Here is a 25,088-nt window from a genome sequence, read left to right on the forward strand (position 1 = left end):
CCTTGAAGTTGAGCGAGAACCCCAGGTCGTTGGAGGCAGTGTAAGTGCAGAGTCTGGCTTCTTAGTGACTCCTCTCTCGCAGCGTGTCCAGCAGCCTGGCCCTCGCTCACTTTGTCCTTCTTTCCAGCTGTTTGTCTTCAAACCTATCAAGTCAGGAGCTTTTCTCAGGAGCACTGTCTCTGCTTCCTCGTTGTGGCCAGTCTCGGTCAGGCTTAGTTAAACGCGTGGCGTTTAGTTAGGTCCCATAACCACCGTAATGGGCACACCCGCTCTGGAGGTGTGCGCGCCGCCCGCTCTCGGCCAGCACGCTGGGCTGGTGGGCGGCCTGGTTTGCGAGTGAACAGAGGGGCCGCTGGCCTTGTGTAGGGGGGTCGCTGCGGGTATTCTCGTGCAGTAAGGGTACGGCCACGGGCCTTGAAGGGAGAGGCAGGTGGGACGGGGTGGTCAGGGCTTTGTGGGGGGTGGGCTTACATGGGTGCCTCTCTTTTTTTAAAAAATAGATTTTACTGATTTTTTCAGAGAGGAAGGGAGAGGGATAGAGAGAGAGAAACATCGATCAGCTGCCTCCTGCACACTCCCTACTGGGGATGTGCCCGCAACCAAGGTACATGCCCTTGACCGGAATCGAACCTGGGACCCTTCAGTCCGCAGGCTGATGCTCTATCCACTGAGCCAAACTGGCTAGGGCAGGCCTCTCTTTCTAGCAGTTGTATTTAGAGACCTGATGGGCACCCTTCTCCATCTGCTCCGTTCTCATTCTCTCTGAACAGGCAGGTAAAGGTTTTTAGCTTCGCGGGCCCTGTGGCATCTGTTGTGTCTGCTGTTCTGGGAAGAGCCGTTGTCAGCACGCTCACCAGGGCCAGGCCCGGAGCTGCCTCCGTGCAGACATGGCCCCTGGCCAACCGCTCAGGCACAGCCACCGCTGAGAGGCGGTGCCCCAGTGGGAGATGCCTGGGCCCCTGAGGGCGTGAGGCCTGCAGGGTGCTCGGTCGGGCTGTGTTGGGGTTTGCCAGAGGTGGGTGTAAGTGTCGTTTCTGTTTTGTGCCGTTTCTTTGGTTATGAAGTCTCGTAGCTTCACAGGAATAATGAGGGCGAGGCGGAGCCGGCCCCGGAGGAGCTGCTCCTGGCCCATCAGGCCGTCGCTGGGGTCAGGTGCTTGGCCCTGCTGTCCCACCCTGAGCGGGATGGGATGGCGAGTGGGGAGGAGTGACAGCCCGCCCGCCACCCGCAGGTGCTGGAGATGCTGATCCTGGTCCTGCAGCAGTGCCACAAGGAGAGCGAGGACCGGTGGAAGCGGCTGTCGCGGCAGGTGGCTGACATCCTCCTCCCGATGCTCGCCAAGCAGCAGGTGGGCCGCGCTGGGGGAGGGGGGCGCCGCGCTGGGGGAGGGGGGCGCTGCGCTGGGGGAGGGGGGCGCCGCGCTGGGCGCCACGCAGGGGCCCGGCCTCCTTCACGCACGTCCATCTCCCACAGCAGTGTCTGCGCAGGTCCCGGGACAGGGGAGCTTCCATTCCTCTCAGTGAGCTGTCCCGCTCTTGTCCCCGCTGTACAGCGTGGGACCCAGGGCCCAGGGATGTCGTGTCCCCATTAATCCCTAGAGTGGCCGACATCTTTCTCCTTTTCACTGATGAGGACATGGGGAAGGGACAGCCAGTGTGGGAAGCAGGGGGAGCATCCCTGGCTGCTGAGGGGCCAGTCCATGAGCCCCAGGGACTCAGGCTGCGCTTGGCAGACCAGGAGGAGGTGGAGCCCCTCTGTGTGGGGGGGGGTTACCCTAAGAAGGGGTACACGTGGGCGACGGCCCCAGGAGGAGAGGGGTGGGTGAGGAAGGCTGGCCTGCGTGTGCACCGAAGGCAGGAACAGGGTATTGGAGATGCTGGACCCCAGAAATTGCCACTCTAGTGCCCCAAGCAAGCAGCATAGTGCCAGTGGAGGCGGCGGGAGCTCGAGGTCTCGTCCCCTTGCGGGTGAGGTGGCTCAGTGCATTCGCTGTCAGACCTGCACCTGGAAAGGCACCTCTTCCCAGAGAAGTCATTGGCTGTATAGACATGGGTCACCGCGACAGGGACTGGCCGCAGTCCGTGCCCGGCTGCACCTGAATGCTTTGCATCCACTGAAAACGCTAGACTTGAACCCTGTTGATTTGGGAGTTCGCTGTTGTGTTTTAAGGGGAAAAGCAGGGTATTTATATGATTTACCAGAACGAGTTACTAACAAGCCTCTCTCCGTGGAGCAGTGGAGAGAGCTGAGGACGAGGCGCCTGTGCGGCAGCGTGCCGACACTCGTTCCTAACGGGCGCCGTGGGGATGGGGCGCAGGGAAAGCACAGGAAACGAGGAGGAGGTCCCACGTAGGGAAACTGTTCAGGTGCATGGGGGCGGCTCCCAGGGGGGTGATGATGGTGTTGGGGTGCAGTTCCACCTGGTTTTTGTTCTCTTACGTGTTTGAATCTTTTCAAGAAAACGTGTATTGTTTGAGTAATAGAACTCCGCAGGGAAAGGTTTGCGTTGTGGGAACACGCAGCGGAGAGGAGGCGTTGGGAAGCGCGTGTGCTGGGGGCGCCGTGAGCGCTGGACCTCCTTCATGACGCGGGTGGGCGGGGCGTCGGGCGGGGACCCCCTGAGTGTCGGTGTCCGCCTTTGGTTGTGTGATTGCCACAGATGCACATCGATTCTCACGAAGCCCTCGGCGTGTTAAACACATTGTTTGAGATCCTGGCCCCGTCCTCCCTGCGGCCCGTGGACATGCTTTTGCGGAGCATGTTCGTCACCCCAGACACCATGGTGAGTGCCTGCCTCCCGGCGCCTCAGGGGCAGCGGGCGCTGGGCCGCGCTGGGCTGGGTGGCCTGGGCCCGGCATTGGACACTGTTCCCTGCAGCGGAGCGCAGCCTTCAGAACCCGCGGTGCAGGGGAGTGTGGGTGCAGTGGCAGAAGCGGGTGCTTTTCGGTCATCAGATCAGCCGTCAGGACAGCGTGGTTCTGTCCTTCCCTGTGACCGGCGCGTTTCCTCTCCTCAGGCGTCGGTGAGCACTGTCCAGCTCTGGGTCTCAGGGATCCTGGCCATTTTGAGGGTCCTCATCTCCCAGTCCACCGAAGACATCGTCCTCTCCCGCATCCAGGAGCTGGCCTTCTCCCCGCACCTGCTCTCCTGTCCCGTCATCGACAGGCTAAGGGACGGGGACAGGGACTCAGCACCTGATGGACACAGTGCGGGCAGACAGGTGAAGACTTTGCCGGAAGAGACGTTCTCTAGGTAGGCTGCGTACGACCCTTCCAGTCCCACTCCCTCCGGTGTCACGTGCTGCTTGGCAATCAGAAAGTCGGGACTGGCCCTCGTCTTCCTCAGCTGCCCTGCCGGTGGCCTCGGTTCATGCCTCTCTCCTGGTCAGTGTCTCCTTGCCAGGCGACACGGCGGGGCTCACTGCCGCGGAGGGGGGGGCGGCCGCCCTGGGTGCAGGGATCTGGGCGGCGCTGCTGCCGAAGCTCAGAGTCCAGGAGGAGCCACTGGGAGTGGGTCTCACTCTCCTCCCCACCAGGCGCTGGCCCTCCAAACACCGTCCCTGCCGGCGGCCACCCTGCGGGGCCCGGGGGACAGAGGGGTCAGATCGTGTCAGAGGCTCCGGGGGCAGCGGGCTCGCCTCAGGCACTGCGCACGCTGTGCTGGATGGGGTGTGCCCGCCCCAGGCGCTGCGCACGCTGTGCTGGATGGGGTGTGCCCGCCCCAGGCGCTGCGCACGCTGAGCTGGAGGGGGTGTGCCCACCGTGACCCTGCCGAGGCAAAGCGGCTTGGAGGACGTGCTGGGGTGTGACTCTGCCACGCACCTTCCAGCTGGGGCCCCCATGACATGTCCTCAGCCGCCTCCGTGGCCGTCGGGTGCGGGGTGTGTGGAGAGGGTCCCACGTTGAGCAGGCGGCGGAGATGGATGAGTGACGATCTGGTGCCGTGTTGTCAGCCTCCTCAGCCCAGTGCCACGCTGTCCTCCTGGCAGTCCGCTGAGGGTGGCACGGCCGCTGCCAGCTCCCAGGGAGGAGGGAGATGTGCATAGAGGCAGGGGCCCCACCCCAGGGTGGGCTTACACATTCCATCACTTCCCTCACACGTACTCTGTAGACCGTGTCTCCTGTGTGTGGGTTACACACAGACAGGAGCCGCCGCGCTCCGTCGCGTCCCTCAGTCACTCACCCCTCCCTTCTCCGCAGGTTCCTCCTGCAGCTGGTGGGCATCCTCTTAGAGGACATCGTCACGAAGCAGCTCAGAGTGGACATGAGCGAGCAGCAGCACACTTTCTACTGCCAGGAACTGGGCACGCTCCTCATGTGTCTGATCCACATCTTCAAGTCTGGTGGGTGCCCCGCCCGCCTGCGCGAGTGTGTCCCCTCCCTACCACACCTGGTGCAGGCCGTGCTGCCCCGCCCCCGCCTGCGAGAATGTGCCCCGTCCCACCACACGGGGCGCAGGCCCACAGGGGAAGCCAGGTCAGCCAGGAGAGGCATGCTGAGCTGTCTGTCCAAGGAGGCTAGGATGACATCACTCCGGGGATGGCTCCAGGCACGAGGAGGGTGCTGTGGGGAAACTGGTGGGCTGAGCCCCACAGGGTCTGCCCCTAAGGGCATGGCCGCCCAGCCCAGCGTCCTGGTGGCCCTGGAGCCCACCCGGCCCTCAGCCCTCAGCAGCCTGCAGGGTGCCAAGCCGGGTGGAGCACCGTCCACCCTCTCTGCCGCTGGCCGTGGCCCAGTGGCCTCTGTGGTGGCTGCCCCTCGGTTCTCAGCAGGAGCCGTGTGGTTGGCAGGAGTGGGTGCAGGGCCTCCTGCCCTTTGCTGTCTGCAGGGAAGAGCCGTGCACAATCCTTGGCATAAAACCTGGCTCCGAAGTGCTGGGCCTCGATGAGCAAAGGGTTTCCCTTAATCTGTGTGGCTTTGGGTTTGCTTCTAGGAATGTTCCGGAGAATCACAGCAGCCGCCTCCAGGCTCTTCACGGCTGACGGCACGGACGGCAGCTTCTACGGCCTGGAGAGCTTGAACGCGCAGGTGCGCTCCATGGTCCCCACACACCCGGCCCTCGTGCTGCTCTGGTGCCAGATCCTGCTGCTCGTCAGCCACACGGACTACGGCTGGTGGGCCGAGGTGCAACAGACCCCCAGGTACGCCTGCCCGCCCGCCGCCCCCCTGCCTCGGAGCCGCTGGGACTGGGGCTTGGCTGGTTGCCATGGGCTTTGTGAGGGTTCTGCGTGCGTCCATCTTTCTGTCAGACACCATTGTAGAGAAACGTGGTCTGACCCCAGGCACTCGGAGCCCGGAGCCCACGCCACTGCAGGGGGATGTGTCCGTCCTGCGGGCCATTCCTGCCGCCTGCCTCCCCTGCTAGGTTCTCCGCAAATTGGCTCCAGAGCAGGCATGTGGCAGCGCCTGACGCACAGTTAGAGGGGCTCTGCTGCTGCTTCGGCACTGAAGTCATTGCGTAGGGACATCTCAGGACGGCCTGGAAGTGCCTGTAGTTCATTCTGTAAGAAGACGCGCTCAGCACCTGGTCGTGGGTGGCCTGTTCCACAGGGACTTCCCGGGGGAAACCTCAATTTCTAGGCGCTCCCGCACTCAGACATTTGATGTGTGCTCAGCGGAAACAAAAGCTTTGGGCCCCTCCTCCCCCGCCCCCCGCGGAGTCCTCAGGGCAGTGTTTCTGGAAGGCGGTGGCCCACAGCGGGGAGCACACGCAGTAGGAGGCTGCGGGCGGCGGGGCTGGGGCGGCTCTGTGCTCCGTGGGAGACGAGCCGTGTGCATCACGGGGCCCACTTGGCCACATGAGCAGGCGTTGAACATCGCTCTGTGCTCCGTGGACACGCAAAGGAGAGGGGGCAGCTCTGCGACCCTGCGGTCATGCGCATTTGCTCCTGTGGCTTCTGGAACTTTCACAGCCTTAGCTTTTGTACCTTTTTGAGTTAATTTCAGCATCACTTGTTAAAAGCACGTCCTTTCTCTGTTGAGTTACCTTGGGCTCTTCTCAGACGTCAGCTGCGTGCCTGCCTGGGCTCCTTTCCAGACTCCACGTCCGTCTGTCCCCGGCAGCACCAGCACCGGGAGGCCTGCTCTTCCTCCTCAGACGGCCTTGGCTCTCTTACTGCCTTTGTGTTCCCACATCTGTGCTTTAGAGTCCGGTTCTCAGCTGGCCGCACAGCCCCGCTGGGTTTGGACTGGGGCCGCAGGGCCTCTGTAGGTGAATTTGGGCGACTTGTCATCTTAATGATACTGAGTCGTTTGGTCTTTGAACGTGGCCCACCCATTTGTTTGGGTCTTTAATTGTCACAACATCTTGTGTTTTCAGTAAATAAGTATTACACATACCTTGCAGATTTGTTCCCAGGAATTTTATGTTTTGTGATGCAATTTTAAGTGGCCTTTCCTTTCCCATAGCATGTGGTAGCCCATAGCCACGCAGGTGGCTTTGTGTGTCGGCCTCATAGGCGGCGACCTTGCTGAACTCGCACAGAAGACCCAGTGGCCTTTCTGTGGTTCCTTAGGGGCGGTTTCCTGTGACACGCGCCCGTCTTCTCTGGTTTTAAAGAGGTTTCTGCACAGCAGAGGCTCTGTGGGCACCTCGAGGGTGTAGCGTCGCCTTGGCCCTGGGATGAAAGTAGGGACCTGAGGTCTTCTGGCCACTGACAGCCCCGTGCAGGCCTAGTCGATGCTCCAGCAGCCAGCGAGCTGGAAAGCAGTGAGCTGGCAGGCAGGCATTGTCGTTCTCTGCCTCTTTGGTTTCCCATCTGTGCTTCACTGTCGCTCAGAGGGGCCACCAGGAAGGAGCCCATCTCACACAGGCCCCCGCGTGGCGGCTTGAAGTCCTGCTTCAGAACCAGGACCAGGCCTCCCCACTGCAGTGTTTGACAGTGAGCTCGCTGCCGCCGGAAACTTGTCAGTGCATCTGTCGCTCCTTCTAGACGACGCAGTCTGTCCAGCACGAAGTCACTGAGTCCCCAGATGTCTGGAGAGGAGGACACCGAGCTGGCATCCAAACTTGGGATGTGCAACAGAGAAATTGTCCGGCGAGGCGCGCTCATCCTCTTCTGTGATTACGTGGTAAGTGTGGACATGCGAGGGGGGTGGGGCTGGAGAACATGGCTTCACACTTCACAATGTATACACATCAAATCATTATAGTACACCTGAAACTAACACTGTACATCACTGATCCTATATAATAAAAGCCCAATATGCTACGTGTCCGGTCGTCCATTCAACCAATCAAAGTGTAATATGCTAATGATATGCTAAGGCTGCTCAACTGCTTGCTATGGCATGCACTGACCACCTGGGGGCAGACACTCTGCAGGAGCTGCCCCCTGGTGGTCAGTGTGCTCCCACAGGGGGAGCTCCGCTCAGCCACAAGCCTCCCCAGCAGCACTAAGGCTGTCCAACTGTGGCTCCCAGACTGCAAAAGGGCGCAGGCCAGGCTGAGGGGACGCCCCCTCGCCACCCTCCCAAGTGCACGAATGTCGTTCACCAGCACTCTTGTCATATATAACGCAGATGTATTCCAAATTGATATTTCTCATTTCCTTATAAACCTTAAGTAAAATGCCTCCCTTTCTAGTTGACATGTGGGGTCCATTCATAGTTTGGATTCAGGAATTCTATCGAAACTGTAACAGTTATAGGGAGTCCTCTTCCCACTGACCTCACGAAAGTGGAGAAAGTCACTGGGAAGACCCTTGGCCGGCCAGACTGGAGCTTGGGGAGCGGTGGGCGTGGATGGCGTCTGGCTTTGGGCAGGCACTGTGAGGGCAGCGCTTACCACCTGCCGCTGACGCCCCACCTGGGCCGCGCTCTCCTCCCGCCATCGGCTGGTGTCCCTTGGAGGCCCGGGTCGCCCTGGAGCGGTCTCGCCGCAGTGTGAGGTTGGGGGGCAGGCTCTGTAAGGCAACCCCTCCCTGCCCGTCTCTGGCGGGCAGGCGTGGCTGTGCTGGGTGAGGACTGCGGTCGGCCTTGGCGCCCCGCTCCGCTGGCCTGCCCGTGGCTCTGGCCCGCTCTCCCGGAGGCTGAGGGCGGGCTCGGATGTCCCTCCGCAGTGTCAGAACCTGCACGACTCCGAGCACCTGACCTGGCTCGTCGTGAACCACATCCAGGACCTGGTCAGCCTGTCGCACGAGCCGCCCGTGCAGGACTTCGTCAGCGCCGTGCACCGCAACTCCGCCGCCAGCGGCCTCTTCCTCCAGGCCATCCAGTCCCGCTGCGAGAGCCTCTCGGCCGTAAGTCCCGCCGGCTGGGCGGTGCCCGCTGCCGCGCTGCGGTCGGTGACACTTTGATGCCGATTTCCCCCTCCCCCGCCAGCCCACCACGCTGAGGAAAACCCTGCAGTGCCTGGAAGGCATCCACCTGAGCCAGTCGGGCGCCGTGCTGACGCTGTACGCGGACAAGCTGCTGTGCACCCCGTTCCGCGCGCTGGCTCGCATGGTCGACACCCTTGCGTGTCGCCGGGTAGAAATGCTTTTGGCTGCAAATTTACAGGTACTGAGCCCTAGGCACTGGTTTCCATTGGGAACCCAGCAGGCAGGCCAAGCAGTCGGCGGTGTTTTCTCCGCGGGCACGCTCTCCAATGGCCGGAGAGGAGCCGCGGGCGAGTGGTTGTCCCATGTGTCTGACATGGGTACCTGGGTGCTTCTTGTACCTCCTCCTCGGCCAGTGATGGCGACCCTTCTGAGCTCGGCGTGTCAGCATTCTGAAAACCCTGACTGACTCTGGTGCCGGGTCACATATAGACATGTTTTGATATTTGCAACCATAGTAAAACAAAGACTTATATTTTTGACATTTATTTTATACATTTAAATGCCACTTAACAAAGAAAAACCAACCAAAAAAATGAGTTTGCATGTCACCTCTGACACGCATGTCATAAGTTCGCCATCACTGTCCTAGTCTGTCCTTGCTCCGGCAGATGCACCGTGTGTGCCTCTCGTGAGCAGACACGGGCTCAGCGTGTCCTCCGTGTGAGTGTGAGCAGGCACGGGCTCAGCATGTCCTCCGTGTGAGTGTGAGCAGGCACGGGCTCAGCGTGTCCTCCGTGTGAGTGTGAGCAGGCACGGGCTCAGCATGTCCTCCGTGTGAGTGTGAGCAGTCACGGGCTCAGCGTGTCCTCCGTGTGAGTGTGAGCAGGCATGGGCTCAGCGTGTCCTCTGTGTGAGTGTGAGGGCACAGGCTCAGCGTGTCCTCCGTGTGAGTGTGAGCAGGCATGGGCTCAGCGTGTCCTCCGTGTGAGTGTGAGCAGGCATGGGCTCAGCGTGTCCTCTGTGTGAGTGAGCAGGCACGGGCTCAGCGTGTCCTCCGTGTGAGTGTGAGCAGGCATGGGCTCAGCGTGTCCTCCGTGTGAGTGTGAGCAGGCACGGGCTCAGTGTGTCCTCTGTGTGAGTGAGCAGGCACGGGCTCAGCGTGTCCTCCGTGTGAGTGTGAGCAGGCACGGGCTCAGCGTGCCCTCCGTGTGAGTGTGAGCAGGCATGGGCTCAGCGTGTCCTCTGTGTGAGTGTGAGGGCACAGGCTCAGCGTGTCCTCCGTGTGAGTGTGAGCAGGCATGGGCTCAGCGTGTCCTCCGTGTGAGTGTGAGCAGTCACGGGCTCAGCGTGTCCTCCGTGTGAGTGTGAGCAGGCACGGGCTCAGCGTGTCCTCCGTGTGAGTGTGAGCAGGCACGGGCTCAGCGTGTCCTCGTGTGAGTGTGAGCAGGCACGGGCTCAGCGTGTCCTCCGTGTGAGTGTGAGCAGGCACGGGCTCAGCGTGTCCTCCGTGTGAGTGTGAGCAGGCACGGGCTCAGCGTGTCCTCCGTGTGAGTGTGAGCAGGCACGGGCTCAGCGTGGTCCTCCGTGTGAGTGTGAGCAGGCACGGGCTCAGCGTGTCCTCCGTGTGAGTGTGAGCAGGCACGGGCTCAGCGTGTCCTCCGTGTGAGTGTGAGCAGGCACGGGCTCAGCGTGTCCTCCGTGTGAGTGTGAGCAGGCACGGGCTCAGCGTGTCCTCCGTGTGAGTGTGAGCGCGGGCTCAGTGTGTCCTCTGTGTGAGTGTGAGCGCACGGGCTCAGCGTGTCCTCCGTGTGAGTGTGAGCAGGCACGGGCTCAGCGGGTCCTCCGTGTGAGTGTGAGCGCGGGCTCAGCGTGTCCTCCGTGTGAGTGTGAGCGCACGGGCTCAGCGTGTCCTCCGTGTGAGTGTGAGCAGGCACGGGCTCAGCGTGTCCTCCGTGTGAGTGTGAGCGCAGGCTCAGTGTGTCCTCCGTGTGAGTGTGAGCAGACACGGGCTCAGCGTGTCCTCCGTGTAAGTGTGAGCGCGGGCTCAGCGTGTCCTCCGTGTGATTGTGAGGGCACGGGCTCAGCGTGTCCTCCGTGTGTGTGTGAGCGCGGGCTCAGCGTGTCCTCCGTGTGATTGTGAGCGCGGGCTCAGCGTGTCCTCCGTGTGAGTGTGAGCGCAGGCTCAGCGTGTCCTCCGTGTGAGTGTGAGCGCGGGCTGGCTCAGTGGGCGCCACCTGATGTGTTCCTGTCTCTAGAGCAGCGTGGCCCAGCTGCCCGTGGAAGAACTGAACCGGATCCAGGAGCACCTTCAGAGCCGCGGGCTCGCGCACAGGTAGGGCCAGCGCCGGTGTCGCTGCCTATGGGATAAGGGCTTAGACTTGTGAGGGGTAGACTCACAGGACGGACGAGAGCTGTGCTTCCAGGTGGCTGCGGAGGGCTTGTGGGGGGCCACCTGCCCCAGACACAGGCCTTGCTGTGCAGGATCGGGAAGGCGGGCAGGACGCCTCTGCCGCTCTGCGGGGGTGGGGGCGCTGAGGTAGGGCCCGCTCCCCTCGACTATGGGGCAGCCGTGCTCCCAGTGGAGGGACTGCATTCCCAGCCGTGTCTCACAGGCTCACAGCACCTCATCGGACTGCTGGGAGCGCTTCCCCTTGGAGAGGCCTGACCCAGGCCTGGGCTGCGCCTCTATCCATTTTACTTCTTGTAGCTGTTCACCTCCCAGCTGGTTTGCCAAGTCGTAGAGCCTTTACAGAAGCAGGACGTCTCTTTATGAGGTGTCTCTGTGGCTGCCAAGCTATGGGGAGCAGCTTTGACCTTCCTCCTCCCGGGTCGGCGGGGGGTGGACAGAGAGAGAGAGAGAGAGAGAGAGAGAGAGAGAGAGAGAGAGAGAGAGAGAGACCTGTCACTCGCTGTGGCTCGGTGGTGAGAGCGGCTTGGTGGAGGCGTCTTGCATTGAGGAGGGTGTGGCTGGTGGGCACCCCGGTCTGGGAGGACCCCTCAGGCGCGGGGCCGGGACAAGTATGACCGCCTGTCACTCTCACAGCGATGGTGGGTCAAGCTGCTGTCACTGTGACCCCGGAGTCACTGCTCAGCCCAGCTGAGGAAGCGAGTCGGTGTCTCCCCGAAGGCAGCGCGTGGCGGGAGGGGTCTGGGGCGTGTGCACCGGGTCTCGAACGGGCGCCCGTCGCAGCGCTGAGCGGTGGGCAGCAGCTGTCAGGCCACGCGTCGCCTGTCGCAGTGTGTGGGTGTGAGCGATGGCGGAAATACTGACGGGGCGTGGCTGTGGTCCTGGGAAGGACACAGGCCTGACTGGCACCACGGCTTGCGGAGGGGGGGGGGCAGGGTCGGTCTGAGGACGCGTCGGGCACGTGCGTGCGGCTTAAAGAAGCTCTGCGGCTTCCTCCGGGGACGCTGGGCGCTAACCCGCGTGGTTGGTTCCAGGCACCAAAGGCTCTACTCCCTGCTGGACAGGCTCCGCCTCGCCACCGCCCCGGGGTCCCGCGGCCCCTGTCCTCCGGCCACGTCCCACCCGCTGGATGGGGAGGGGTCCCTGGCGCTGGAGACTGTGAGCCCAGACAAGGTGAGTGCCCAGCACGTGTGTGTGACACGTGGCCCAGTCGGGGCGCTGAGCGTGCAGCACTGGTTCGGGTTGGAGGGCATCATGGCACTTGGCACGGCTCCAGGGCTCCCAGCAGCCCCGGCCTGCTCTGCTCCTGCCAGCCCCGCACAGGGTCCCGTCGGCCCCGCGGCCGAGGTCCGGCCCGGTCAGCAGGGGTCGGTGAGAAAGGCAGCGCTGACTCGGATTCTCCTGGTGGGGCGGCAGGGGTGTCGGTGGGCGAGCAGGTGTTGGGTGGTCACAGCGCACGCCTGCACAGGCCTTCCGCTCAGGCCCACTTGGCCGGCCTTCCTCTCCTTAGGCTGCTGGCCCCCTGCCTATGGAGCCACCCCCCCAGGGCCCTGTCCCCATCCGCACCGCTCCACTCCTCGCACCTCGAGACCAACTTGGGGGCCTTGGTGCTCTGCTTCCCTGGGGAGTTCAGTTTAAGTGTGAACTGGATTTCAAACCCGGCAGCCCGGGCATCGCAGGGCAGCAATTGCTGTGCTCTGGTGCGATGGCTGAGCGTGTCTGCTGAGCTGGCCCGGGGGGTGGGGGGGCAGAGCTGCCACCCCAGTGGGAGATGACGGGTACGAGGCCAGATGGTGAGGCTGAGGCACGGGGCCTGCGACCCTCAGTGCTGTCACCGAGTTGAAAGGACAGCGGCTGTTGGCCAGGTGAGGGGAGGGGACGGTGTCTGGACAGTGAAGCAGGTTCAGAGCGAGCCTTCTGGGCAGCCTCTGTGGTTGGGAGCCGCCTGCACAGCCAGCCAGGGGTCCTTGTTACAGAACCGCGTCCACAGTCCGCGGCCACTGCCCTCTGGTCTGGGCAGGGGTAAGAGCCCATTGCCAGCAGAGCGGAAGCCCAAAAGCCCTGCCCCCTGCAGGCGTGACCGCCCTGTCTCCCCAGGACTGGTATGTGCGCCTGGTCAAGTCCCAGTGCTGGACGAGGTCTGACTCGGCGCTGCTGGAGGGGGCGGAGCTGGTGAATCGGCTCCCACCAGGTGACATGAGCGCGTTCCTGAGGCACCCGGTACGTGGGAATCTTGCCCCTGTCGCTTAACCCCCTCCGGTCCTCGGGCGGCCCTCAGCGGTGCGCTCTCACGCCAGCCCGGTAGCCAGGGCCTTGGGTCCAGGCACTCGGAACAGTGTTCCCGCCCCGGTGGCAGGGCCTTTGCGGGCGGTAGAGGCTGACCATGCAAGTGAGGGGGTCTCCGGCACTTTGTAATGCGGCTGCATTGGGACAAGCAGGAGCCGGCCCCGGCAGCTGGCTGCCACCATTTTCAGACCCATCAGTGGAAGCTGACTGCTCACTGTCCTGTTTGCTTAGGGACCCATTTATGAATTTTTAAAGTTAGGTCATTGGACTTTCACAGCTTTTAAAGGTTGTGGCTATAAGACAGGTTTAATCCGGGTTACTATGATGACATAGGGTTTTCTGAATATTAACTAAAGATTGACATTCTACCTGAAAATTGGCCAAAGAAACCCTTACATGACTTTTAAAGATTGGCAAAATAATACCAATAATTGCAACGCCATATGAAATGCTTTTTTTCCAACCAAAATGGTGGCATTTATATGGGACCTTGATTTATTTCAGCTGTTTTTGAGCATAACTCACCTTTTTCCAACTCTGGGAGTGTGAAGGGCTTCGCTGGGTCCTGGGTGGCAGTCAGCTCGATGTGTGTCACTGTCAGTGAAGGTTTTGTCATCTACACTGTGATTTCATAATAAAATGAAAATACTCCTTTAAATTTAAACCGCCCCAAAGAGACCAGAACTGTAGTCACTGAGCATGTATAAGGGTTTGTTTATTTATAACAGATGCAGGATATGCTTAGGGTTTTACGGTTTCTAACCTGTGTACCTCGGGCACGTTGCATTACCCTCTTCCTGCTGTCTCCTGGCCTGATTAACGCTGTCATTGAACCTTCGATGCCCTGACGCAGGAGTTCAACGTCAGCCTGTTAGCCCCGTGCCTGGGCGTGGGCGCGCGGGAAGTTTCCGGAGGCCAGAAGAGCGCCCTCTTTGAAGCAGCGCGTGAGGCGACTCTGGACCGGGTGGCCAGCGCGGTCCAGCCGCTGCCCGCCGCCCACCAGGCGTTCCCGCCCTCCCTGCCTGCAGAGTCCACCGCCTACTGGAGCCAGTTGAACGATCTGTTTGGTAATTAGAGTAAAAGTGTCTCTTATTTATTTACTTTAAGAGTTTTAAAATTGATTTTTAGGGAGAGAGAGAGAAACATCTATGTGAAATCGAGTCATTGATCAGCTGCCTCTGGCATGATCCACAACCGGGGATTGAGCCTGCAACCCAGGCATGTGCCCCGACCGGTAATCGAACCAGCAACCTTTCGGTGCACGGGACGACGCCCAACCAGCCACGCCACACTGGCCAGGGCTAAAAATGTCTTTTACTTTTTAAAATGCTGCAGAGCTAGGATCTGCTTTGCACTGAGTAAACATACAGTAAGTGCTGTTGCTCTAATAAACAGAAGTAACTGGGACACAGCACCGGGGTCCCCAGTCCGCATGTCTGTGGATGTGGGGGCCCTTTGCTGGTCGTGGGCCCAGCGCAGGCGGGAGGGCCTGGATGTGCTGCCGAGGAGCCGCGCCCCCGCCAGCGGCCTGCCTGCTCGCCCAGCGTGAGCCTCTGCCGGGTTCCGTCCTCCCCGAAGGCTTCTGTTCCAGGGGATGCCGGGGTGTACCGCTCCCTGACCACGCTGGCCCGCGCCCTGGCCCAGTACCTGCTGCTGCTCCCCAAGCTGCCCGGCCACCTGCACCTTCCCCCGGAGAAGGAGAGGGACACTGTGAAGTTTGTGGTCATGACCCTGGAGGTGAGAGGCGGCTCGGCACAGAGGGCAGGCACTGTCATGTGACAGGGCACAGGGCAGAGAGGTCCCCCAGCGAGGACGTAGCCGCTGGCGTTGGAAGCTCTCTGGAGCGCACGCCCTCAAATCCGGCCCCCTGGCCGAAAGGAGGCAAGGCCAGCGCTGTCTGCCCGGGAAGGGCCTGGCCTGGCGTGTGGCAGGGAGGCTGCCGAGAGCCCGCCGCGCTGGAGGGCAAGGCGCAGCAGGTCTGGGTGGGTCCTGGCAGAGAGGGGAGCCGGGCACTGTGGGGAGCAGCTGCTCGGGACTGACGAGGAGTGGGAATGCAGCCCACCCTCTGGGAGGGCAGGACTGTTGGGGCCCGCTGGCCTCGCGGGGTTGCCTGCTCCCCGACACCGCGGCAGGAAGGGAACCGGACCCCGCCTCTGACATGGGTCTCCCTTCCAGGCACTGGCCTGGCACTTGATCCACGAGCAGATCCCGCTGAGTATGGACCTGCAGGCGGGCCTGGACTGCTGCTGCCTGGCCCTGCAGCTGCCCGGCCTGCGGCGCCTGCTGGCCTCCCCCGAGATGGTGACCCACACCTGCTCCCTCATCCACTGCGTCCGCCTCCTCCTGGAAGCCAGTGAGTGTTGCTCCCTGGGCTCTGTCCTTGCACACTTGCACAGGAGTCGCCCCCCCCCCCCCCCCCCCCGATCTCACAGGCGTTTATCTTATGCCGCTGAGTCAGGAAGTGGGGGGTAGAGGTGGATAACCAGGGGCCTTACTTAGTCTTCACTAGGACTGAACTTGAGTTTGCTCTGGTGGTCACTTCGGTTAGGTTTCGAGCTCCAGCTCTCATATCTCTCTGTGGCTGGCCCAAGCCGACTGCCCATGCTTTAGTGCTAAGGGGTGTAGGTGAACAAGCCTGCCTTGGAGGGGGACTGGCTTACCCTGAGCGTCTGAATGCTAGTTTCTGTGCTGCATTAGGACACTAGCTGCTGTCAAGGGAAAATGAGTTATTCTTTTCAAGGGAAGTGTCCTCAACAAGGGTCAGTAGCCAAAATCTTTCATAAATTGGACATTCTAGCTTTACATGTTGGAGGGTGTTTTGAAGTTCTGTGTTTTTAAGTGGAACATTATAGAGTGGCGTTTTGAAGTTCCATTGTTTAAATTGCTTTCATCTGTGCATTTGTCGTCAACTTGAACATGAAAATCCAGGGAGCAGTTTCTGAAGCCAGGCTCTTGGGGCTGCAGCGTGCTTGGCAGCCCTGAACCCTGGGCCGCCTTGAGGCCTCCTGGGTGGGGTGGGGCAGCGGCAGCAGACATGGGGGCGGGGGCTGGGAAGTCGGAGCCCAGGAGCCCGTCCGCCAGCGCTGCAGGTTGGCCGAGACGTTGGTGCCGAGGTCTGGTGTCGTCTGGAACTGTCTAAGCCGGTTCCGGGATGTCTAGACCTTGTGTGGCGTCGGCTGCCCTTGGCATGGGAGGCTGCATAACTGAAATGGGAATGACGGGGTGGGCGGTGTGAGCATCCTCCCGTGTGTCCTTTCCTGATGCAGTTGTGGTGCAGCCCGGCGACCAGCTGCTCAGTCTAGAGAGAAAGACAGACACCCCTAAGGCTGCCAGAGTGGACGGAGGAGACTCACGCACACAGAGTGAGTGTCAGGACCTGTTTGGGGCTTGGAATTCACTAGCAGGAGAGACGTGTGAAGTGGTCAGCGTGGGCCCGGGAGGTGGACTCAGCTGGTCCCATTGCTCACCCCGACACTGAAAGGCAATGTGGGCCCCGGCCAGTGTGTCTCAGTGGATAGAGCGTCGGCCTGCAGACTAAAGGGTTCGATTCCAGCCAAGGGCACATGTCCGGGTTGCAGGCTCGATCCCCAGTAGGGGGCGTGCAGGAGGCAGCTGATCACTGATTCTCTGCCATCACTGATGTTTCTGTCTCTCCCTCTCCCTTCTCTGAAACCAAGAAAAAATATATTTTAAAAAAATTAATAAAGGCGATTGGGGACATTGACCTGCATGTTACCCTTCCTCCACCTGCATATCTTCCCCGCCTTGGGCTCCCTGTGGCTGACCTCCCACTCGGGGATGGCACACTCCCAGGAGGCCCTCCTCTCCTCCCGCCCCTCCCTCCCGTCCTCCCTCCCTCCATCAGTCCTCCCCTCCATCCCCTGCTCCATCCATCCTTCCCTCCATCCTCTCCTTCCTCCCCTCCATCCATCCTCCCATCCATCCCCTTTTCCATCCATCCCCTCCTCCATCCTCTTCTTCACCCGCCCTCCATCCTGGCACTACGTTCTCTATGCACTTATGTCTCTCACCTCAGGCTCTGGCCCCATGGGGGCAGGGAGTATGTGTCCCTTCTCTGTGTCCTCACTGTTGTACTTGCCCATCAGAAGCTGGTGGAGTGATGAATGAGTGAGTAGAAATGCTAAGGAGCTTGCAGCTAGTGGACATGCCCTCCTGAGTGCTAGCTAGCCGAGTGTGTCCTGCAGCCATCTATCTTGGTGGATTTTTAAATGGAAATTCCTGCTCTTCCTACAGAAACAAGGAGTGCACATCCCATTCCCTTAACCCTGCTCTAGACTCAGGCACATGCCCCGGTTCTTCCCATACTTCCTCTTGACTCGGTGTCTTCCCCGGAGCGTGGTGCAGGGCAGGGCGGGAGGGCTCTGGACTGGGGCTCCTTGTCACCAGGGCCTCCAGGACCCAGGCCATCTGGCCCTGCACTGCGGTCAGGCTGGATGCTGCCAGCAGCGGCAGGCAGTGTGGGGCGGGCCCGAGGCAGGAGACCAGGCCGACGCGGGTAGATGAGCCCGAGCTGCAGTCTGTAGGTCCCCAGGGGCCAGCTAGAGGCCTGGGGGATGCCATCTTCCTGGGGCGGGGTGTGCCTTCTCCCTGGGAGGCAGGAAGATCAGGAGGTTTGGGGGTGTCCCTCTTCTCTCCCATTGGCTCAGGCCCCGAGCACGTGACTGCAGCCTGCAGGACAGTGGCAGAGCTGGTGGAGGCCTTGCCGTCCGTGCTGGCCTTGGGACATAAGAGGAACAGCCACATGCCCGCGTTCCTCACATCCGTGCTCAGGAACATCGTGGTCAGCCTGGCCCGCTTGCCCCTCGTCAACAGCTACACGCGCATCCCCCCCCTGGTGAGTCTGCAGACTGGCCCTGGCGGGGGTTCCGGTGACCCAGTTGGGCCAGCTCGGCTGCTGCCTTGGGTGGCCCAGTGCCGCGGGGAGTCCTGACCCTGCCTGGTTCCCTCTGCCTGGCGCACAGCTGGAGTTGCAGCAATGCTGGCCTTTCTGCGTGAGGCGCAGGGAGCTGGCCCATAGACCCGCCCCTGGTGAGCTCGTCCCTGGTGAGCTCGTCTCTGGGTGAGCTCGTCCCGGGTGAGCTCGTCCCTGGGTGAGCTCGTCCCGGGTGAGCTCGCTCCTGGGTGAGCTCGTCCCTGGGTGAGCTCGTCCCGGGTGAGCTCGCTCCTGGGTGAGCTCGTCCCTGGGTGAGCTCGTCTCTGGGTGAGCTCGTCCCGGGTGAGCTCGTCCCTGGGTGAGCTCGTCCCTGGGTGAGCTCGTCTCTGGGTGAGCTCGTCTCTGGGTGAGCTCGAGCGGCCCTTTCGCTCTAGGCTGTGCTGGGCCAAGGAGGGGAGGGCGGCTGTGACCACGCTGGGGCCTGGAGGCTGGAGCTCAGCGGCTTCTTCCACCCACTCAGGTCTGGAAGCTCGGGTGGTCACCAACGCCGGGAGGGGATTTCGGCACAGCCTTCCCCGAGATCCCCGTGGAGTTCCTCCAGGAGAAGGAAGTCTTCAAAGAGTTCATCTACCGCATCAACACACTGGGTAGGTGGGCTCCTCGCGACCACGCAGGATGCCAGCCTCGGGTCCCCGTCCCGGAGTGCGCTCTGCGCCTCTTCGTCCGTGGAAGGTCTGGGCCCGCCCGCTCACGGACAGGCGTTCTGAGTGCACACACACACACCCTGAGAACTTCCACACATGTCTGCGTGAGCGTTAATCCCAGGTTTCTGTGTGTCAGCGTGTCTGAAGTCGTGTCGGTGCCTGGTAGTTGGTGATGGGAGTGAATCCGACCCCGCAGGAGGCACCCCGCCAGCAGGGACGGGGACTGTCCCTGTGCCCTTGTCACTGATGCCACCTCGTGTGCAGGACGGGCAGGGTGTGCGGGAACCACCGTGGCCGATGCAGAGGAAACAGACGTCAGAGGAGAGCTGGGCTCTGTGGGCGGGCCGTCCAGCCCAGGCCCAGCTCGGTCCTCGGGATTGAGTGGGCTCAGCACCCTGCACGCTGCCCGCGGCACAGCGACCGCTTCCCTCAGGCCTCCTGCTCTGCAGCGCCGTGGCCGTGGCCGTGGCCGCTTCTGTCCCCATTTGATGGTGCAGGTGTGATCTGCTCGGGGTCGAAAGGGCGGTGCTGAGGGGCAGTGCCCTGCGCGGAGCTCCAGTGTCTCGGGAGTCCGGCGTGGCACCCATGGGCCCGGGCAGGCCCACCCTTCGTCCCTGCGGGGCCTCCTGCCTCGGGCTTCTGCAGACGTGGCACTGGTTTTGGTCCTGAAGGTTCAGGCAGCAGACACCTTGTTGGCCTGCATCCCCTGAAGTCCCGAGAACGAGGCATTACCCGCCGACCGACATGAGATCTGAGTAGCATGGAGGCGGCCGCCTGGGCAGGTTCCGTCCCTGCCCTCAGAGGTGGCTGTCAGGCAGCCATGGCTTCACAGCCTATGCCAGCTCCCCCTTCCTGGGCTGCCCTGTGTTTGCCTGTCAGTCAGACCTCGGCCAGGGCAGTCCTACGACCTTGTCCTGGCACCTGTTCTCGCTTTCGCTCTCTCTTCTCCACGTGATCCGAGCTTTCCTCTTCCCTGTGGAAATGCCCATATATGTCTGCCGTCTTTGTACCCAAGTGTGGGTGTCTAACCCACATCTCAATCAGTCTGTCTGTCTCCCTCCCTCATCCATTTTAGCAAGGAGATCCTGTCACTGCAGCCCCAGCAGGTGACGAGAGGGGTGCGGAGCACATGGTGCGATGCCCTCACTGAGGAGGAGCGTGCCCTGGCCAGACTGCGTTCCTTTCTGACCCTCTAGACCAGTGGTCGGCAAACTCATTAGTCAACAGAGCCAAATATCAATAGTACAAAGATTGAAATTTCTTTTGAGAGCCAAATTTTTTAAACTTAAACTATATAGGTAGGTACATTGTTATTAACTTAATTAGGGTCCTCCTAAGGCTTAGGAAGAGCCACACTCAAGGGGCCAAAGAGCCGCATGTGGCTTGCGAGCCGCAGTTTGCCGACCACGGGCTAGCCAGTCAGGGACACTGAGCTCTGCCTCCTGTGAGCAGCCGAGCTGGGTGGGGCTCACGCAGCGCACGCTGACCACTGGGGCTGGTCCCGGCCATGGTTGTGCCCAGGGCATCCAGGAGCTCAGTCCAAGGCGGGACTTCCTGGCCCTTTCCACTTGGCCACACCTGCCAGGCGGGGTCGGGAGGGCGCCAGACGGACACACACACACCCCACTGCCAGGGCAGCACTCGGACATGCGTGCTCGGTGTCCGCGCTGGAGGGCGGGCGCCGCAGTGTTCTGCATTGCAGACCTGCCGAGGGCTGAGGCAGCTGCTGGACGTGGCCGGGGCACTGCTCGCTCCGGCCGGAGCTGGCGGCCCAGCTGGCGCCTCACGTCGGAATGTTGGGGGAGCGGGTGACACTCTGCCTCATGTGACGTTTGCATCGTAGGGTGGACCAGCCGCACTCAGTTCGAGGAAACATGGGCCACCCTCCTGGGTGTCCTGGTGACCCAGCCCCTCGTGCTGGAGCAGGAGGAGAGCCCGCCGGAGGTAAGCCGCCCACAGCCTGGGCGTCCGCCGCTGGCAGCCGGCAGAGGAGGGCAGCCAGCGCGCTTTCCCGTGTCACCTTACTTGTAAGAGTAGCAGGTTGCGTCTAGCCCAGGGGTGGGCAAACTTTTTGACTCGAGGGCCACAATGGGTTCTTAAACTGGACCGGAGGGGGAGGGCCGGAACAAAAGCATGGATGGAGTGTTTGTGTGAACTAATATAAATTCAAAGTAAACATCATTACATAAAAGGGTACGGTCTTTTTTTTTTTTTTAGTTTTATTCATTTCAAACGGGCCGGATCCGGCCCGCGGGCCGTAGTTTGCCCACGGCTGGTCTAGACTAATGCTCGGAGCAGAGCGGCTCTCCCGCGACCGGGAGCTGCCTGGCCGCCTGTGGGCGCTGGAGGCCAGTGCGTTAGGCGCTGGGGTCAGTAATTCCCGACTCAGCACGTAGTTCAGTCAGAAGGAAAGGGCGCCTGAGGAGGCCGGGCCGAGGTGCCTGTGCTCACCCAGAGACGTTCCCAGGCGTCTGGGAGTGGGCTGTGTATCGGTACAATATTAGGAAAAGCCACATTCGGAAGGCAAAGCCCGGGAGAGTGAACGTCAAGGGCCCTAGTCCTGTTCTGGCAGGAGGGTGGCCTGACTGCGGAAGGGACAGTTCAGTGGTGGGTGTCAGAACCGCGTGCACGGCCTGCGGGCCCACGCGTCGAAGCTGGCGGGTGGTCATGTGCCAAGTTCTCGAGTTAGTGATGCCTGTGGGAGACCTTGCTTTGCGCCGTGGACGTTTGCCCATTCGATTGTTTGCAGTGACCGGTGTGGGGGCTGTGGTGGGTGCGGGCAGACAGGTCGGGACCTGGCGGGGAAGGCGTGTCCCCCTGTGCGCTCAGGCTCCTTCCGCCGGGCCACGTGGTCTGTGTGCAGGTGGGCACAGGTAGTGCTGGGGCCTAGCTGCTCGTGACGTGACCCCATGTGGGCTCCTTCCAGGAAGACACGGAGAGGACCCAGATCAACGTCCTGGCTGTGCAGGCCATCACCTCCCTGGTGCTGAGCGCGATGGCCGTGCCCGTGGCCGGCAACCCCGCCCTCAGCTGCTTGGAGCAGCAGCCCCGGAACAAGCCCCTGAAAGCACTCGACACCAGGTTTGCCGCGTTGCCGTGTCCAGGGCACAGCGTGGAGGGGCCTAGAGGCACGCTCCTTCCACCCCACCCAGGGGCCAGCAGCTCACCCGCCCTTTTGTTTGTTACTAAAACTAAAAAGCAAAGCACCGGGCGTGTTACTGCGAGAGGTGCACGTGCTAAAGTGACTTGACCGGCCACAGTGGACACGGCCTGAGGTGGCGGGCCTCTGGCTGGCAGAGCAGGAACTGGCCGGCCAGCAGGGTCTGCCGGGCTCAGCAGGCGCCGCCTGCAGAGGCTGTGCTGTGCTGCTGTGGGTGCCTCTCCTTTAGGCAGAGCTGGGGGCGGGTCCTGGCGTCTCTCACGTCTAACATGTTAAAGGAACTGAAAGTTGGACCTTTGTCCTGGATTCTAGGTTTGGGCGGAAGCTGAGTGTGATCCGAGGAATTGTAGAGCAGGAAATCCAAGCAATGGTGTCGAAGAGGGAGAACATCGCCACCCATCACCTCTACCAGGCGTGGGACCCCGTCCCCTCTCTGTCTCCAGCCGCCACAGGTGCCTGTCGGGAGGGGCCGCTTGTCCCCGGGCCGGAGCGTGCGGTGGCCAGCACACTGGCGGCAGCGGGGGGCAGCCAGAGGCTGTGGCTTCGCGTGCTGCCCTGGCCCATGGCAGTGCCGGGCGCCCTCAGGACTGGCAGCTTTAACCCTCTTGAGGGAATGAAACCGGGAAGCAAATGCTCAGGAGAAGGGAACGTTGTGGGTGTTTCTTTGCTTTTAAATATGTTTTTATTGACTTCGGAGAGGAAGGGAGAGGGAGGGAGAGAGAGAGAGAGACCCCAGTGATGAGAGAGGAACATCCATCAGCTGCCTTCCGCATGCCCTACTCTAGGGGTCTAGCCTGTAACCCGGGCGTGTGCCCTGGCCAGGAATCGACGTGGTAACCTGGTTCACAGGCCGACACTCAGCCACTGAGCCGCGCCGGCCGTGCTGAGGGTTTCTCTCACGCACACTTCTGCTGCTGGCGCCCCGTGTTCTAGGCTAGTCGTTGTGATCCCCGGGCTGTGGGAGGCGGGAGGTTCTCCAGGGTTCGGTCCTCAGCCTTTGCTGCAGGGCTCCGTGTGCAGTGCATGTGCCGTGCGCCCTCAGACATCCAGGCGAGAGTCAGCTGAGTGTGAACTGGTCCCCTGGGAGTCTCGGGCCCATAGGGCAGAGGACTCTCAGCATCGCTGTCCCAGGAGCAGCCGCTGCAGGCATTCACGGAGCACTGCTTCGGGGCAGGGAGGTCTCCGAGGGAGCGGGGTCAGGGGGCCTGGGCCTGAGGGAGGGAAGCTGGGAGGGGTGTGAAGACCCTGAGTCTGAGAGGGGGCACCGCCCGCACCCTGTCCCCGGTGGGCGCGGCTGTGCTGTCCTCCGGGCCCCAGGCCCCTTGCGGGCTGCTGCCTCCTCCACAGCTGCAGACTCGGGCTGTGCCGCTCCACCAGCCGGTGCCCGTGGAGCCAGAGCCGGTGCCTCCGGGAGAGATGGGCCCTGCCAGCTGCCTACTGTGAAGGGACAGAACTTCCCAGGCTGTGCCTTGCCAGGCTCGGCGGCACTGCCAGGCAGCTCTGACGTCCTGTCGCCCGCAGGTGCCCTCATCAGCCACGAAAAGCTGCTGCTGCAGACCAACCCCGAGCGGGAGCTGGGCAGCATGAGCTACCAGCTCGGCCAGGTCAGCCCGGGCCCCGCCCTCCGTCCTCGGGTTTGAGCCACTGTCACCTTCAGAAGCAAAGCTAAATGCGTTAAAATGAAGCGAAGGGTGACTTTTATTCGTTTTATTTATGGTATTTATTCTGAGGAGGGCTAAGGTGTTTTATGAGTTGATCACGTAGGTGTGTGTAAACAGTGGAAGAGTGTGAGGTAACGGAGGTGAGGGAGGGCCAGGGCCGCCGCCCGTGCTGCTGGCTGGGTCACTTTCACGGGCTCTTGAGAAGAATGGGCCGTTGTGTGCACGACAGGGAGGCGGCGGGGACACCCGAGTGTGGCAGCCTTGGCCCCGCAGCGGCTGTGTTCTCCCTCAGCGTGTGGCCGTCACGCAGAAAGCCCGGCCCCAGCTGCTCCCCTCCTTCCAGGGCTTCCGTTTTGAAGGCAGAGCTTTCTGAAGAACCCCCCCCCCCCGCCCCGGGACCCACTGGTCTGAGCAGGCCCTGCCGGGTGGTGGGCCCCTCAGCGGCCGGACCCCAGGCTCCTTGCGCTGACCCAGGCCTGTGTTGAAGGTGTCCATCCACTCAGTGTGGCTGGGGAGCAGCATCACGCCCCTGAGGGAGGAGGAGTGGGACGAGGAGGAGGAAGAGGAGGCCGACGTCCCCGCACCCCCGTCGCCACCCACGTCTCCAGTCAGCTCCAGGTTCCCGCCGCCTTTGGTTAAAGCCCTTTGGGATTTGTGAGTCGTCCGGGAGGTTGGGGCCTCGTAGATGAACCTCTGTGTGCTCCACAGGAAGCACCGGGCTGGGGTGGACATCCACTCGTGCTCGCAGTTCTTGCTGGAGCTGTACAGCCGCTGGGTCCTGCCGTCCAGCTCCGGCCGAAGGACCCCCATCATCCTGATCAGCGAAGTGGTGCGATCTGTAAGTTTACCTCGCCCGTCCCTAGTGCACACAGGCACATACAGGTATACGCACATGTACATGTGCACACACGCACGCACATGCACACGCGCGCTCAGGTGTCGTCTCTGGGAGCCTGAGAAGAACTCTCAGGCCTGGGACATGGATGGTCTCTCCGCCGGTGCAGGAGCAGCTCTGCATGTCCACCCCACGGCGGACAGGTGCTCCGAGGGCAGGGGCAGTGTCGTGGCGACGTCACGCCGCTGCCCAAGGCTGGAGGCTCCCCTCCTTGTCCTTAAGTGTCTCCCTGGGGCCGGGCTCACAGGCCCACACGCCACCTCCGAGAAGCACCATTTTGGAGTTTTTGTTCTCAAACTGTTGGTCCCAGGATTCCTTTACGTTCTTCAAATGAGTGGGGACCCCAGAGGGCCTGTTGTGGGGGTTATGTCTGCTAGTACTCACAGAATTGGAATCAAGTCTGAGAAGTCGTTTATTTTTGTTATTAATCCTCCCTGAGGACATGCTTAGAGGGAGAGATGGCCACATCCATGATGGGAGAATCGTGGGTCGGCTCCTGCCTGCAGCCCCAGGCATGTGCCCTGACAGGGAATGGAGCTGTGACCTCCTGGTTCAGAAGCTGATGCTCAACCACTGAGCCACACCGGCGGACTGATGTTCCTTTTAGATGTACCGTGAAGAGCTGAGCCTTCGGCAGCCGAGCGTTTGGGGAGACAAAGAATCCCCAGCAAAGCGTTTATTTCTGAAACAGCGTCTCTGCTGGGGCTTTGAGAGCCTGACCCAACGCCATGGGAAGGCCTGGGGCTTTGGGGGCAGAGCAGACATGGGCTTGTCCGTGGTGACCGCTGTGGGCAGGTTCCCTGCAGGTCGTGGCTATCCCA

General features: G+C 61.7%; 1 protein-coding gene across 5 annotated transcripts in view; it reads left to right on the forward strand.

The window, feature by feature from the left end:
• Nucleotides 1–25,088, forward strand: part of HTT (huntingtin) — a 102,042-nt gene that overhangs the window by 69,558 nt on the left and 7,396 nt on the right. For all 5 annotated transcript variants that reach the window (XM_036327574.1, XM_036327555.1, XM_036327549.1 and 2 more), the window contains 23 exons: nt 1,232–1,348; nt 2,660–2,782; nt 3,017–3,252; nt 4,200–4,342; nt 4,933–5,140; nt 6,932–7,070; nt 8,060–8,239; nt 8,322–8,498; nt 10,516–10,592; nt 11,702–11,840; nt 12,765–12,887; nt 13,807–14,020; nt 14,545–14,690; nt 15,129–15,306; nt 16,220–16,315; nt 17,621–17,808; nt 18,368–18,494; nt 20,395–20,495; nt 21,478–21,632; nt 22,024–22,163; nt 23,233–23,315; nt 23,860–23,990; nt 24,081–24,210. In XM_036327574.1, coding sequence (XP_036183467.1) covers nt 1,232–1,348; nt 2,660–2,782; nt 3,017–3,252; nt 4,200–4,342; nt 4,933–5,140; nt 6,932–7,070; nt 8,060–8,239; nt 8,322–8,498; nt 10,516–10,592; nt 11,702–11,840; nt 12,765–12,887; nt 13,807–14,020; nt 14,545–14,690; nt 15,129–15,306; nt 16,220–16,315; nt 17,621–17,808; nt 18,368–18,494; nt 20,395–20,495; nt 21,478–21,632; nt 22,024–22,163; nt 23,233–23,315; nt 23,860–23,990; nt 24,081–24,210 — 3,351 coding nt within the window. The remainder of the gene's footprint in view (nt 1–1,231; nt 1,349–2,659; nt 2,783–3,016; nt 3,253–4,199; nt 4,343–4,932; nt 5,141–6,931; nt 7,071–8,059; nt 8,240–8,321; nt 8,499–10,515; nt 10,593–11,701; nt 11,841–12,764; nt 12,888–13,806; nt 14,021–14,544; nt 14,691–15,128; nt 15,307–16,219; nt 16,316–17,620; nt 17,809–18,367; nt 18,495–20,394; nt 20,496–21,477; nt 21,633–22,023; nt 22,164–23,232; nt 23,316–23,859; nt 23,991–24,080; nt 24,211–25,088) is intronic.

The sequence above is a fragment of the Myotis myotis genome, unplaced genomic scaffold (genome assembly GCF_014108235.1).
Source record: "Myotis myotis isolate mMyoMyo1 unplaced genomic scaffold, mMyoMyo1.p scaffold_m19_p_1, whole genome shotgun sequence".
NCBI classification, from domain to species: domain Eukaryota; kingdom Metazoa; phylum Chordata; class Mammalia; order Chiroptera; family Vespertilionidae; genus Myotis; species Myotis myotis.